The following is a 14,613-nucleotide window of genomic DNA, read 5'->3' on the forward strand; positions in this document are numbered from 1 at the left end:
GTGTGCGCCACCACACCCAGCTAATTTTGTATTTTTAGTAGAGACGGGGTTTCACCATATTGGCCAGGCTGGTCTTGAACTCCTGACCTCAGGTGATCCACCCACCTCGGCCTCCTAAAGTGCTGAGATTACAGGTATGAGCCAACGTACCTGGCCAGTCTCCTCCTTATCCTTCCGCCCCATGGAGACAAGTCCAAAGAACAAATTGACTGTCACCTTCTAGATGGCCCTCTCTTTTTTTTTTTTTTTTTGAGACGGAGTCTCGCTCTGTTGTCCAGGCTGGAGTGCAGTGGCGCAATCTCGGCTCACTGCAAGCTCCGCCTCCCGGGTTCACGCCATTCTCCTGCCTCAGCCTCTCCGAGTAGCTGGGACTACAGGCGCCCGCCACCACGCCCGGCTAATTTTTTGTATTTTTTTAGTAGAGACGGGGTTTCACCGTGGTCTCGATCTCCTGACCTCGTGATCCGCCCGCCTCGGCCTCCCAAAGTGCTGGGATTACAAGCGTGAGCCACCGCGCCCGGCCTAGACGGCTCTCTCAACCGTGGTGGTTAAACAATAAATAAATAAGTATGATGATGTTCTAGACAACAGTGCTGCAGCTCGCTTTGGTTTTTATGTAAGTTACTGGACTTTTTTTGCGTGTTAGTAAATACATAGATTTGTTATTAATTTAATTGGCTGCAAGCTGTTCCGCTGCATGGATGCCCTATAATTTACACAGCCGTTCTCATGTTGAGTGACAGCCACGCTGGCTCTAATTTTTTATCGCCAATAGTGTGGCAACGAACGTCCTTGTTCACAATCTCTTTGTACCCACGCTGTCATGGATAAATTCCCACAAGTGGAATTACTGGATCAACATTTTTCTTTTTTTTTGAGACGGAGTCTCGCTCTGTTGCCCAGGCTGGAGTCCAGTGGCGTGATCTCGGATCACTGCAACCTCCACCTTCCCGGGTTCAAGCGATTCTCTTGCCTCAGCCTCCTGAGTAGCTGGGATTACAGGCGCCCACCACCACGCCCGGCTAATTATTGTACTTTTTAATAGAGATGGGGTTTCACCATGTTGACCAGGCTGGTCTCGAACTCTTGACCTCAGGTGACTCACCACCTTGGCCTCCCAAAGTGCTGGGATTACAGGCATGAGCCACTGTGCCCAGCCACAATTTTTTTGTGTTTTTTTGATAAATGTTATCCAATTGCCTTCCGAAAAGCATGGGCTGATTATTTCCCCCCCCAAGAATGGATGAGTTTCTCAGCGCTTGCTAGCCTTGGGTGTTATCACTGTTTACTCTTCACCCATGACTACACTCAAGCACAGGAGGTGTGGGGGTGGGGTGGTTGCTGCATGGCAGGGGCAGGTGCCTGATCCCTGCTGACCGCCCTGCCCAGTGTCTGGGAAGTGGGATAGAGAGGGCGTGGCCCCTGGCCTTACCTTCTGCAGGTCAGTGTGCAGCTGTTTCAGCATCACCTCCAGCTGGTACACCTTGCCTGTCAGATCCAGGGGCGGCTCCTCACTGGAAAGACCAGGGACAAGGTCAGCCTGAGGCCCTAAAGCCCCTGGGGAAGGCTTCTGGCCCACAGCTGAGGAGCCCGGGAGTACGGGCCCCCTTATCCCTGACATTCTGGCAAAGCCCGAGGAGAAGGTCTGAGGGGAAGCAGGAAGCCAGCCCTCCACCCAGCACACTGCACCCACCAAGGGCACCTTTGTGGATGTGGACAGGGTGTTAGGAGCACGAGGCCAGGGGAAGGGTGGGTGCCCACCCTGAAGTGTGCGTTTTCCCTGAGGCTGGGCCGTGCATGTGATTTCAGGGAGGACCCCTTCTTCGTACCTCCAGGATACAAAGAGCCCACTCCACAGACACCTGCTGAGCACCTGGCGGGTCCAGGCACAGTTCCAGGCACAGGAAGCACCAGAATGGACAGATGGTCAAAAGGACCCGCCCTTGTGGGCAGGACCAACAACGGTCCTGGCAGTGATGCTGACCATGTGGCTGTCACTGAGAGCCACCCCGCACCAGGCCCCAGGCTGCCCGGCTCATCTCACAGAGCTCCTCTGCCCACTGCGGCCTTCGGAGGTGCTGCATGGTTACCCACTGGACAGCAAAGGATGTGCAGGCAATATCACCCTCCCACGTGCTGGTGCTAGGATTTGAATCAGGGGCCCATGGCCAGTAGCTGCCCCTCTGCAGATCCTCCCAGCCCTGGGCCTGCCTGGCCGCTGCAGAGAACGCGCAGCCCCTTCCTGCTTGGAGTTGGGGCTGACGGAGGCTCCGCTGGATGCCGTGCATGCACAGGCACAGTGGCGGTGGCGGTCGGGGGCTGGCCCTCCTGCCTCGCCCACCCTTGCCTACAACCTTGCTGCTGAGTCCTGGGGATCTGCAGCTGCAGAGGGAGATGGGGACAAATGGACTCCAGGAGCACCGCCCAGGGGCCACAGGTCCCGCTGCTTCCCACAGCCCATGCTGCTCCTGCCCTTCAGCCTGGCAGCACCATCTGGAACTGCCAATTTCTTGTGATTACAGTGGGGCCTACGTTCGTGGTGGAGGTTGAGTTCTGAAGCCAGAGTGTGAAAAGCAAGAAGTCAAAATTACCCTCAAAAATTGCTCCCACTGCCCATGAAGTACAGTGCACGGATGGTTGTATATAGAACTCTGAACCGTGAGGTGTGCAGACGAGTGTGAAATGCACTATTTAAATCCATGTACAGGCAGAATGTGCCATTTACATTCTCTCTGCCTCTTTTTAATTTTGTTTTCTGCCAAGTGAGTGCAGTCAAATATGCTGCGCTGAATGTGAGAAGCCACGCGTGAGATGACAAATGTGAGAGATCTGTCCCCGTCCTCTTCCTTCCCCCGTGAAGCTTCCTGAGGGCCAGGCCTGGCCTCAGTTGCCACTAGGTCCTCAGACAGCCCAGCACGGCACCTGGCAGGGAGGCTGGGAAGGGGGAGCGTGAGGCAGAAGTCTGTGAGGTTTAGGAATCTGCAGAGGAGGAGACGAAGGAGCAGACAGGCGGGAGATTGGCAGCGACGGGGCTGACGAGAGGCACAGGGCTGGGGGATTGGGAGACACTGCCTAGCAGCTTTCCTTTCTTTTTTTCTTTTTTTGAGATGGAGTCTCGCTCTGTGGCCCAGGCTGGAGTAGAATGGCTCGATCTTGGCTCACTGCAAGCTCCGCCTCCTGGGTTCAGGCAATTCTCCTGCCTTAGCCTCTCGAGTAGCTGGGATTACAGGCACGTGCCACCACGCCTGGCTAATTTTTGTATTTTTAGTAGAGATGGGGTTTCACCATGTTGGTCAGGCTGGTCTTGAACTCCTGACCTCAAGCGATCCACCCACCTTGGCATCCCAAAGTGCTGGGTTTACAGGAGTGAGCCACCGCGCCCCGCCTGCTTAGCAGTGTTCAAAGTTGGAAGCGAAACAACTGTGTGTGTATTGATTCCAGTGTCATCTCCGCTGGACCGGGAGATCTGCTGGGACTGGGCAGAATCTGTCTTGGTCACTGTGGATCCCCAGTGCACAGACAGGTGCAGTGTAATGACTTCCAAGTCTGTTAGGAGAGGGGAGTAGCTGCTATATCAGCTTCCGCCCGGAGAGTGGTGGGTGTGACCCGCAGTGGCTGCCTCTCTCTGGGTGAGCCTCTTCCGCTGCACAGGCCTGCCGCTGGTATGAACCCGGGTGTTCCCAGGGAAACCTCACCTCATGGTGGGGGTGGTCCTGGGGGTCGGCGGTCCCCTCTCCAGGCTCAGGTGGCTGTGGACAGGACTGTGTGCAGGTGGGATGTCCGGGCTCAGGGCCGGGTCGTTCAGAGAGAAGAGTGAGACGGCTCTTTGCACTGCCAGGGAGGGAGGAGGAAGAGAGGGGTCAGCAAGGCTCCCAGCTTCTCCCGAAACTGACAGACCACGCCTCTCCCTGCAAACCTCCATGACACTTCCTATCACACTTGGGACAGATTGCATGGACACTTGGATAGATTCTTGCCAAAAAACCAACCAAATGAACACACAAAACAAGAACACAAAGTCCCATCCTGATTCCAGTCAAGGCTTTCGATCCAACGACCAGTTCATACAAAATACAAGGGCTGAAGAAGCCAGTTAGACGAGAGTGCGAGGTAGCAACCGATAGGATTCTGAATCTGGCATGCTCTCAACATAAATGACTTGATTTGGTCTACAAGTAAAAGGTAGGAAAAAAGGGTTATAAAGTGGACGGGCTGGCGCCAGGTCCATGGGGATTCGTTATACGATTTGCTGTCCTTAGGAGGAAGCTGGGAAGATTTCAAAAGCAAAAAGAGAAGTGAGACAGATCACATCATGCATATTGAAGAGAGAAAAGAAATCGCACGGGGCTGCCAGTGAAAGTGAAGATTCCTGGGTCCCGCCTTGGACACATGACTGGCACTGGGGGCACCTGGGCTGTCTGCGTTTTCAAACGTGACTGTTAGATTTTCTTCCTGTAATGGCAACAATAGTGCCCTCCAACAGTGGCTGGTTCAGTGAGCTATGAACAGCCAGACAGTGGAATCCTCAGGGTGTTAAAAACACGAAGGTGACCCTGTGTGCCGTGTGTTGAGGGCGGCAACGTCAGGGGCAGGGCAGGGCAGAGGGCGAGCCCCAGAGGCAAGCAGCTCCTTGGGTCCAACTTTCATTTCTGTGCCTCAAGAATAGCACAGTAAAAACCCCAGCACTCTTTCCCTGGCATCACCCATTGTGAACATTTTGCCCATTTACTTTTTTTTTTTTTTTTTTGAGATGGAGTTTCGCTCTTGTTGCCCAGGCTGGAGTGCGATGGCGCCATCTCGGCTCACTGCAACTTCCGCCTCCCGGGTTCAAGTGATTCTCCTGCCTCAGCCTCCTGAGTAGCTGGGATTATAGGCATGCACCACCACGCCCAGCTAATTTTGTATTTTTAGTAGAGACGGGGTTTTTCCATGTTGGTCAGGCTGGTCTCGAACTTCCGACCTCAGGTGATCCGCCTGGCTCAGCCTCCCAAAGTGCTGGATTACAGGCATGCACCACTGCACTCGGCCATGATATTATCTAATATACAGTCATCTGCAAATGTTCTCCAATTCTCTGAATAATACCCTTTATAGCTATTTTTTTCTATCTTGGATTTAATGTATAATGACATCTGTTTTTTAAGAGACAGGGTCTTGCTGTGTTGCCCATGCTGGAGTGCAGTGGCTATTCACAGGCCCGAGTCCATTACTGATCAGCATGGGAGTTCTGACCTGGGCCAGTATACCTGTCCTTAGGAAATCTGGTGGTCCCTGGCTCCCTGGAGGTCGGCCATATTGATGTTGAGTTTAGTGAAGACACTGGATCAGAACAGCATACTCCAGCCTAGAACTACTGGGCTCCAGCGATCCTCCTGCTTCATCCTCCCGAGGAGCTTGGACTACAGGTGTGTGACACCACGCCTGGCTAATTTTAAAATTAGTACCTATAATCCCAGCTACTCAGGAAGCTGAGGCAGGAGAATCACTTGAACCTGAGAGGTGGAGGCTGCAGTAAGCTAAGATCACACCACTGAACTCCAGCCTGGTTGAAAGAGTGAGACTCTAAAAAATAAATAGGTGAAATAAAATTTTTTGTACTGACAGGGTCTCGCTACGTTGCCCAGGCTGGTCTCAAATTCCTGGCCTCAAGCCATCCTCCCACCTTGACCTCCCAAAGTGTTGGGGTTACAGGTGTGAACCACTGCATCCAACCTGGAATATTTCAAGTCAAATTCTAGGTATCTTTGTATTTCATCTGTAGAAACTTCAGTAAGTAGCTCTAGTGGATAAAAAAAAAAAAAAAAAATATATATATATATATATATTTTTTTTTAAGAAAACTACTATGCTATGAACACACCTACCAAAGTTAATGAGAATTCCTTTAGTCTTTTCCACTTATGTGAATTGCATGGGAAAACCCACATGTATCTTCATTAAAAACCACAGCTCCAGGCAAGCTGAAGCCACCCTGACCTGCACTCACTGCCAGCCCCTTTCCGGCTCCTGGGGAGGCACCTCCGTGGTGGTGCTAGTGTGCTTCCTCCCAGGTCTTTCTGCTACTCCCAGCCCTCCCCTGTAACCTTCTGTGTTTCATCTATTAATTTTATAAGGAAGCAAAAAGCTCCCTAGGCAACTGTGACGCACAGCCTGGGGGAGAAATCAGTGCCACCAGCCAGGCTCCCTCAGCTTTCTCACATAGGGCGCACAGCTCCCAGGCATGCCAGGTACATGGAGCGGCTGGGAGTGGGTAAGGGGCTCTGGCTACCCTAGCCCTTTCCTGTGGCCCACAGTTGCCAGGGGGGTGGTCAGTGTCTGGGCAGCTCTGTCTTCCGCAAACAGCACTACAACCGCTGATGGCACCTGGGTCTCCAGGGAGAGGCCTGAGGCCTTCCTCACTTTCCACTGTCCTGGAACCGGCTATCCTGGCTCCAGGATGCTTGGAGACCCACATGAGAGAGGAGATGCCACAGCTGCCTGGCCCCCTGTCCCCACAGACTTCCAGCACATAAAGGGCCCTGGGTGGCAGAGCAAACCCTGTCCACTGCTCCAGGGAACCCACGGAGTGAGGATCCCTGCAGGCCTGGTATGGGGAACCCTCCACCCAGGATCCAAGGTCTTGGCAGGACCCTCAGGGCACGAAAAGTCTTCCTCTCCCTGGCTCCCAGATCTGGGGCTGAAAACCCAACAAATGTCCTCAGGGACAGATTATCCCACCCCCCCGCCCCCCCCCAGACACGGAGTCTTGCACTATCGCCCAGGCTGGAGTGCAGTGGTGTGATCGCAGCTCACCACACAGCCTCCACCTCCCAGGTTCAAGCGATCCTCCTGCCTCAGCCTCTGGTGTGGCTGGGACTACAGGTGTGCACTGCCATGTCTCACTTTTTTTTTTCTTTTGTAGAGACTGGGTCTTACTCTGTGGCCCAGGCTGGTCTCAAACTCCTGGCCTCAAGCGATCCTCCTGCTTTGGACTCTCAGAGTGCTGGGATTACAGGTGTGAACCACTGTGCTTGGCCTCACATGTTTTACATGCGGTGTTTTGTGTAATCGTCATGGCAGCCTCAGGCATGGTCACTTTCACTTGATGGTCAACGTGGTAACTGGCATCAAAGAGATGATGACACTTGCCCAGGGCTGCATGGTAAGCAAGTGACGGGGCAGGATTTGAACCCCACTCCCTGATTCTGGAAACTGAGTGGGTATCCCTGCAAAGCCATGAGGCCCTCCATGAATCCCTCTAGAAGAGAGGAGGGCGTGGGGGCCTGGCGGGACTGGGTGGAAGGCGCCTACCTTCGTATGCCTTGGCTGCGTTCACCAGGCTGGACCACTCGAGGCCAGCAGCTGTGTCAGGCAGGGGCATCATCCCAGGGTCCAGGCGCCGCAGGGGGCGGTCCCGCCCATCAGCCAGCGAGAGCTCCGAGGCTGAGATGGTGGCTGGATGGGGAGGGTGGACATGGCAGTGGTTGAGCGTGACAATGTGGGAGACACAAATACATGAAGACATCCCACTGCTTATGCAGAGATGCTACATGCCCGGGAAAACCTCCAGCAGGGTAAGGGGTCTGGGAGTGCTGGAGCCTACGGAGGCCTGACTTCAAACAGGGTGCTGGGCCAGGCCTGGCTGATGCCACCTGGACAAAACTCTGAAGGGGAGGAGGGAGTGCGCCAGGCAGACACCTGGGGGAGGAACATTCCAGGCAGATGGAACAGCCAGTGCTAAATCCCTGAGGCAGGAGTGTGCCTGGAAGGTTTAAGGAACACGGAGGCAGCCCCTATGGCTGGGAGAGGGTGAGCAAGGGAGGAAGCAGCAGGAGGCGAGGAGAGAGGCAACACGGCTTGACCGTGTGGGGCCCGTGGGTCCCAATGGCGACTGTGTTCTCACCCTGAGTGCCCTGGATGGCTCCCGCTGGGTGCATGTAGGGGACGGACTGTGTGTGTGTGGGGGGAGGGGGGATTTGGGGGAGACAGGGAGCAGGTAGGAGCTGTAACCATAACCCACAATGGAAACAGTGACGCTGGGCAGGACTAGGGTAGGGCGGTGGTAGGACACAGGGGCAGCTTCTGGGCCTACTTTTCAGGGGCAGCCAATAGGGTTTCCTGAGGGTTGGATATGGCTGTGAAACAAAGAGAAGGGCCAGGACTGTGGCTCTGATCGGGAAGGCTGGGGTGGGGGATCAGAAATCTGTTTCTGGAGGTGCTCTGTGGGCCCTGGACACCCCAAGGAGACGGTGGGACGGAGGCTGGCCACAGGAGCTGGCGACGAGAAGAGTCCAAGCTGCACCTGTGATTGGAATCGCCAGTGTATGGACAGTGTTTAGACAGGGTGGGGTTGCCGTGGGGGGCAGGTTCAGGTATGACACGCTGGGCAGAGGAGAGGCCTGTGACATCTCAGGGGTTGGAAGTCAGAAGCAATGGCGCCAGCACTGCACTTGCACCTGCTGCGGCTATCGAGAGTCCCGGGCACTAGGCTCAGGCCGTGGCCTGGGGCTCCGTGACTCCTTGAAGCCCCTAAGGGAAGGGGACAGAGGACAGCCAGGTACACAGAGACCAGGAGACACGCCTGAGGGCCCTTAGCTGGGAATCGGCAGAGCCTGACCGTGGGCCCAGCCCGCTCTGTGTTCCCGGCACCTCCTCTGTGCAGGGCCGGGGGAGATCATCTCACAGCCTCACCGTGAGCCTGGCGGGGGCGGGGGGTGACATGATCTCCACGCATGGAGGAGGAAGACCCGAGCGAGGCGCTGCCTTGCCTGGGCTCACGTGGCTTCCAGCCAGTACTACTCAGTGCTGACCACGTCTGAGGTGTACGCTATGTGCTTTCCACATATTCACTTGTTTGATTCTTTCAACCCAGGGATGTGGGCACTATTTTTTACATTTTACAGTCAAAGAAACTAAGGCACAGAGAGGTTATATCTGTGAGTGGAAGACGTGGGACATAAACTCAGGCCGTTCAGCTCTGTGATGTGTGGTGTGCAGTAAGTGCTGGGTGAATGAACGAGTCCTTGGCCTCCTGGCTCCTCCCTCAGCCTCCATGCTCTGTCCTCGGCCTCCTTGCTCCACCCCAGACCTCCATGCTCCACCCCAGACCTCCATGCTCCACCCCAGACCTCCATGCTCCACCCTTGACCTCCACGCTCCGCCCTTGACCTCCTTGCTCCGCCCTTGACCTCCAGACTCCGCCCTTGACCTCCTTGCTCCACCCTTGACCTCCAGACTCCACCCTGGGCCTCCTTGCTCTTCCCCTGACCTCCTTGTTCTGTGCCTCCAGCCTGCTGGCGTCTCACTGCTCAGCTGATGGGAGCCATGGGGGTGGCTGTCATTGCTGAGCAGGGCATCAGCAACACCATGTGACAGGCTCCTTGGTGTGGGGGGCACTTGGTTAGTGAAGCCCAGGCCAAGGATGACCATGTCTCTTCATCTGGGATGGGGCCCAGGAAGGGCTCTGGAGCAGGCACAGGAGAAATGGAGACGCCCAGGGTCCCTGGCCACACTGAGGCCAGACGGGACTCTCCCCAGCTCAGGGGTGTGGGGGAGTCAGGTGGACAGAGAAGGGTGTATGTGTGCTGTGTGAGGCAGAGGGCCCTGAGCTGGGGTCACAGCAGTGACGGAGACAACCCCAGGCCCCGGTATGGTGGTGGAGACAGACACATTCTCATCTAGTGACAGCTCAGGATGGTGATGGGGATACAAGGCGGTGAGGGGGGATGGAGGGGGTGAGAGAAACCCAGGGGGGCGACGGGGCCTGTGGAGGTGCCTGACTCAGCCTGGTAGGGGAAGGGAGGGCTTCCTGGAGGAGGGGGCATCTGAGCCAAGACTGAAAGAATGAGGTACAGCAAGCTGGAGGAATTCAGATCGGCCTGTGGAGTCTATGCCTGTGTCCTCTGTCACCACCTCTCTGCGGTGGCCGCTGTCCTGGTCCTTTGCAGTGACTGAACATCTACTTCGTGACCAGCCCCGCCTTGGGCAGAGAGACAGAGCAGCAAGGAGGAGAGGCCGAGGAAGGAGATGTGGAGGGAAGCCTGGGGAGCAGGGAAATTTCCACTGAAGTGGCAGCCCCTTGAGGGCAGGGGTGTGCTCTGCCTTGCTCAGGGCAGCATCCTGGCACCTAGGGCAGAGCCCCACCCACAGCAGGCACTGCAGGAACAGGAAGGGAGCGCAGGGGAGGGCCCAGAAGCTCTGGAGTTGAGATGGGGGCTGGGACCTGGTCCAGGGCTTAGAGGAGCCTTCTAGGAAAGAGCAGGAATGGAGCCAGCCCTGAAGGACAAGAGTGACCCAGAAGAGGATTGAGGGAAGAGCATGGCGGGCGGAGAGAACAGCCGTGCAGGATGCCCTGAGCAGGGAGGGTGTGGTGTGCTAAGTGATCAAAAGGAAGGCTCTGTGAGGTGGAGGAGCAGAGGTGGGCACCCCACACCACCAGGGCAAGGAGTGCAGATGCAAATGCCAAGGCAACAGGGAGCTGCAGGGGAATTTTTTTTTTTTTGAGATGGAGTCTGGCTCTGTCACCCAGGCTGAAGTGCAGTGGTGCGATCTCAGCTCACTGCAACCTCTGCCTCCTGGGTTCAAGTTGATTCCCCTGCCTCAGCCTCTGGAGTAGCTGGGATTACAGCGCCTGCCACCACACCCAGCTAATTTTTGTATTTTTAGTAGAGGCGGGGTTTCATCACGTTGGCCAGGCTGGTCTCGAACTCCTGACCTCACGTGATCTGCCTGCCTCGGCCTCCCAAGGTGCTGGGATTACAGGCGTGAGGCACCGTGCCCGGCCCGTGGGGGAATTTTAATGGGGGAGACAGACTGCCCTTCATAGAGGTCCCAGAGTCTCCTCCACCCCATCCCCCACAGCTCACAAGAAGAGGCTCTGTACAGATGGCACAGGCAGGCACAGCCCCTCAGCTGAGACCCTTGGAGTAGAACATGCCTCTGAATTTGAGATGTGCTTGGATTTGAGAGAGCAAGTGTGCAGACACTGTGTATTATGTAACAAACCCAAAAAGGTCAGGGGCACCCCACATGCAGTGGCACGCCAACGCTCTGCCCCAAGCTCCTCATTGCTAGCACTAAGTAGGGGGACTACCGACCCGAAACAGCCTCACGCCCCTCCAGGCCAGGTTTCGCCACCCAGTGAGCATGGTGCAAACTTACGTACTGTCTTTCAGTTGTGGGGGGTTTAGGAGGTGGATAAGGGGGTTACAGGGTGCATTTGGGGCATGGCCAACTCCAGCTAGCTCGTGGCTTTTGATGCGGGTGGTGTGTGCAGTACCTGTTTAAGGGGAGTGCTCAGTAAATATTTGCTGGGTGATTAAGCAGTGGACAAGTCACACCATGCACCACCCCCAAGTGTGGCAAACATAGGGGGAGTCAGGGAAGCAAATAAAATGCTCATGAAGCAAACCGCTTGGAGCTGGAATGGGTGGGAGGGTTGGGGGGTGCTGGGGCAGCTGCTGGGTAGCCCTATTCCCTAGGCCTGTACCCTGAGGGTGGACTTCCTCTGGTCTCAGGTGACTCCAATCCTTGGGTGCTTCTGACTCCTAGGTGACCCTCTGATATTTGGCCAATGATCCCTTGCTCCTTGGGTGACACCCAGTGCCCCACCATCAGGCCCCCCGAAGCTCCTGTGAACCCCATTCCTCCCTGAGATGGCCCCGGCACCGATGACCTCTAGCCTTTGACCTCCAGGTGAGCCCCTGCTTGGGCGTCCCCACCTCCCAACCTTGGGGTAACTACCGCGCCAGTCCCGGGGGCCCAGGCTCACATTTCTTCTCGGGAAAACCGCTGCCGGCGGCAGGGGTGGCGCCAGGGCCGACAGGCGGGTGGGGGTGCTGGTGCTGGCGGCGTGCAGGCAGCGTGCTGGATGGGAAGGCGCAGGTGCTGGTGAAGAGCACATCGCTGGGCAGCCCTGGCTCTAGGCCAGCGGGGCTGGCGAAGCTGGGCTCCCGGCGCCCGCTGCACAGGCTCTCGTCTGACAGCGTCCGCTGCAGGCCCTTCTGTGGTGACTGCTGTGGGGTGTGGGTGGGATGTTGGGGGAGGTCATGGACTGGCTCATAGCCAGGGTCCTCAGAGGCATCTTCCCCTCCAGGACATTGGTGGCAAGTCCTTACCTACCCAGCATCCATTTCTGCCCCATTTCCTTCCTTCCTCCCTCCCTCCCTCCCTCCGTTCCTCCCTTCCTCCCCCCCCCACCTTCCCTCCTTCCTTTTTTGAGACAGGGTCTCAGTCTGTTGCCCAAGCTGGAGTATAAAGGGGCGATCTCAGCTTATTACAACCTTGACCTCCTGGGCTTAAGTGATCCTCCTATCTCAGCTTCCCAGGTAGGTAGCTGGGACCACAGGTGCGTGCCACCACCCTTGGCTAATTTTTAGATTTTTTTATAGAGATAGGGGTCTCATTATATTGCCCAGGATGGTCTTGAACTCTTGGGCTCAAGTGATCCTCTCACCTTAGCCACCCAAAGTGCTGGGATTACAGGTGTGAGCCACCACCCCTGGCCTTCTGCCTCCTTTCTGATCAAAGCGCTCCAGTTTCCCCCTGGGGACTCCCACTCCCCAACCCCACCCTCCAGCTCTGGGTAAGGGCTGGCGATCAAAGCCTGATGGGTTGGGGAAGGTGGTGTGAGCCAAGCTGGACCCACGAGAGTCAGTGCTGGGACCCCAGTGGGTAGCGCTGGGCTGATGTGCTCTCTTCCCCCAGCTGTGGGCTGGTGGGACCCAACCCTGGAGAAGCTGGGGTCCACCTCGGTCCCCACAAAACAGCTCCTGCCTGGCAGTGAGGACGAGTAGGGCAGGCCTGGCTGGGAGGGGAAGGGAAGCGGATGCTGTGGAGGTTCCCTGGCGCCCACTGTTCTTTCCACCCATGTCCCTGAGTAACAAGAACCTGAACTTCCCCTGGGAGCCCCTGCTCCACTCTCAGTCCCCGTGGTCTGGGCGGATGTGGCTGTTTCTGTCGCAGGCTGGAGGAGGAGGGCACGAGGCCTTCCAGTTGTGCGAGGTTCTCAGTACGGGGTAGATTCCCGTGTGCCTGCCTGCGCTTATCCTGTGATTCCATCCCAGACCAATGCGCTGCCCTCACTCCCAGCCATGAGCCCACACCCCGCAACAGGACTGGCAGATGCCAAAGGCTGGGGACACGACAGGAAGGAGCTGGCGTGACCGTGGGGTGCACAGCCCTTCTCCCCGCCCACCCAGATCTGGGATCCCCTTGGGAGCTGGGGGTCAGGAGCCAGGGACGGGGCGCTACATACTCCCGCGTCTCTCTCCTGCTCTGGCCCCAGGTTGTCCATGATGATGAGCTTCTTCAGGTCATCCTCGATGGTGGATTTGTAGTTCTTCCGTGGCGACCGGAGGTCTCGGAGGGATGCCCTCAACCTCGGTTGCCCAAAGACGTTTTTGGTGTTCGTGTCCACCTGCCTGGAACGACAGCGTCAGGGTCAGAGGGGTGTCAGGGAGGCTCAAGCTACTTTTCAAAGCTGTTTGGATTCAAGAGGGCCGGCCACCATGGGACGCATGGTCACAGCCCTCTCTCCTTCACCCAGAGAACGCGTGGCAGAGCAGGGCTTGGCTCCATTCCCTCCTTCCACAAACGTTTCCCGGGAACCACAGAGCTGGCTGTGCTGTCTTGTCCCAGGTGCTGGGGACACAGCCGTGAGCACCAAGCTGGCAGCCAGTGGGGGAGGCCCACGCTGAACACATGCACAGAGACAGACCCCCTGTGTGAGGGGAGAGGCTTTTTTTTGTTGTTTGAGATGGAGTCTTGCCCTGTCGCCCAGGCTGGAGTGCAGTGGTGTGATCTCAGCTCGCTGGAACCTCTGCCTCCTGGATTCAAGCTATTCTCCTGCCTCAGCCTCCGGAGTAGCAGGGATTACAGGCACCCGCCACCACTCCCAGCTAATTTTTGTACTTTTAGTAGAGACGGGGTTCCTCCACGTTGGCCAGGCTGGTCTTGAACTCCTGACCTCAGGTGATCCACCCACCTCAGCCTCCCAAAGTGCTGGGATTACAGGTGTGAGCCACTGTGCCTGACCTGTATCTTTGCCTATTGTCAGTCTACCCAGCAGAACGTGAACCATACCAGAGCAAGGCCTGGGTTTCCCTTGGAACATATAAGTAGTCATTTGTGTGTGTGGTTTTTTTTTTTTTTTTTGAGACAGAGTCTCCTCTGTCGCCCAGGCTGGAATGCAGCGGTGTGATCACAGCTCACTGCAGCCTCAACCTCCTGGGCTCAAGTGACCCTCCTACCCCGGCCTCCCAAGTAGCTAGGACTACAGGCGCATGCCACTACACCCAGCTAATTTTTTTGTAAAGATGGGGTCCCACTATTTTGCCCAGGCTGGTCCCAAACTCCTGAGCTCAAGCGATCCTTCCACCTTAGCCTCCCAAAGTGCTGGGATTACAGGTATGAGCCACCGTGCCCAGCTTATAAATTCATTTGATCCCCACCACAGCCATATATGTTAAGGACTACTAGTATCCCATCTCATGGATGAGGCTGTTCAGGTACAGAGGAGTTTAGCCACTTGTCCCAAGTCACACAGCCTGTGAGTGAAGGAGTCAGGTTTCAAATCAAGGCCGCCAAGCTGCAGTGCCTACCCACGCCACTGCTAAGCTTGACTGTCACGTGTAT

The 14,613-nt window shown here is 56.3% G+C and overlaps 1 protein-coding gene across 7 annotated transcripts in view; it reads right to left on the reverse strand.

The window, feature by feature from the left end:
• The window catches only part of SIPA1L3 (signal induced proliferation associated 1 like 3), a 292,121-nt gene that overhangs the window by 3,010 nt on the left and 274,498 nt on the right, over positions 1-14,613 (reverse strand). For 4 of the 7 annotated variants that reach the window (XM_063621129.1, XM_063621126.1, XM_063621127.1 and 1 more), the window contains 5 exons: positions 13,235-13,400; positions 11,750-11,993; positions 7,291-7,434; positions 3,696-3,831; positions 283-1,514 (listed from right to left, as the gene is read on the reverse strand). In XM_063621129.1, the coding sequence (XP_063477199.1) occupies positions 1,286-1,514; positions 3,696-3,831; positions 7,291-7,434; positions 11,750-11,993; positions 13,235-13,400 (919 nt within the window). In that variant the 3' untranslated portion in view covers positions 283-1,285. Of the gene's footprint in view, positions 1-282; positions 1,515-3,695; positions 3,832-7,290; positions 7,435-11,749; positions 11,994-13,234; positions 13,401-14,613 lie in introns of those variants that run through there. The other 3 variants (XM_063621132.1, XM_063621131.1, XM_055248054.2) reach the window with 2 other exon arrangements.

The sequence above is a fragment of the Symphalangus syndactylus genome, chromosome 17 (genome assembly GCF_028878055.3).
Source record: "Symphalangus syndactylus isolate Jambi chromosome 17, NHGRI_mSymSyn1-v2.1_pri, whole genome shotgun sequence".
Classification (NCBI taxonomy): Eukaryota; Metazoa; Chordata; class Mammalia; order Primates; family Hylobatidae; genus Symphalangus; species Symphalangus syndactylus.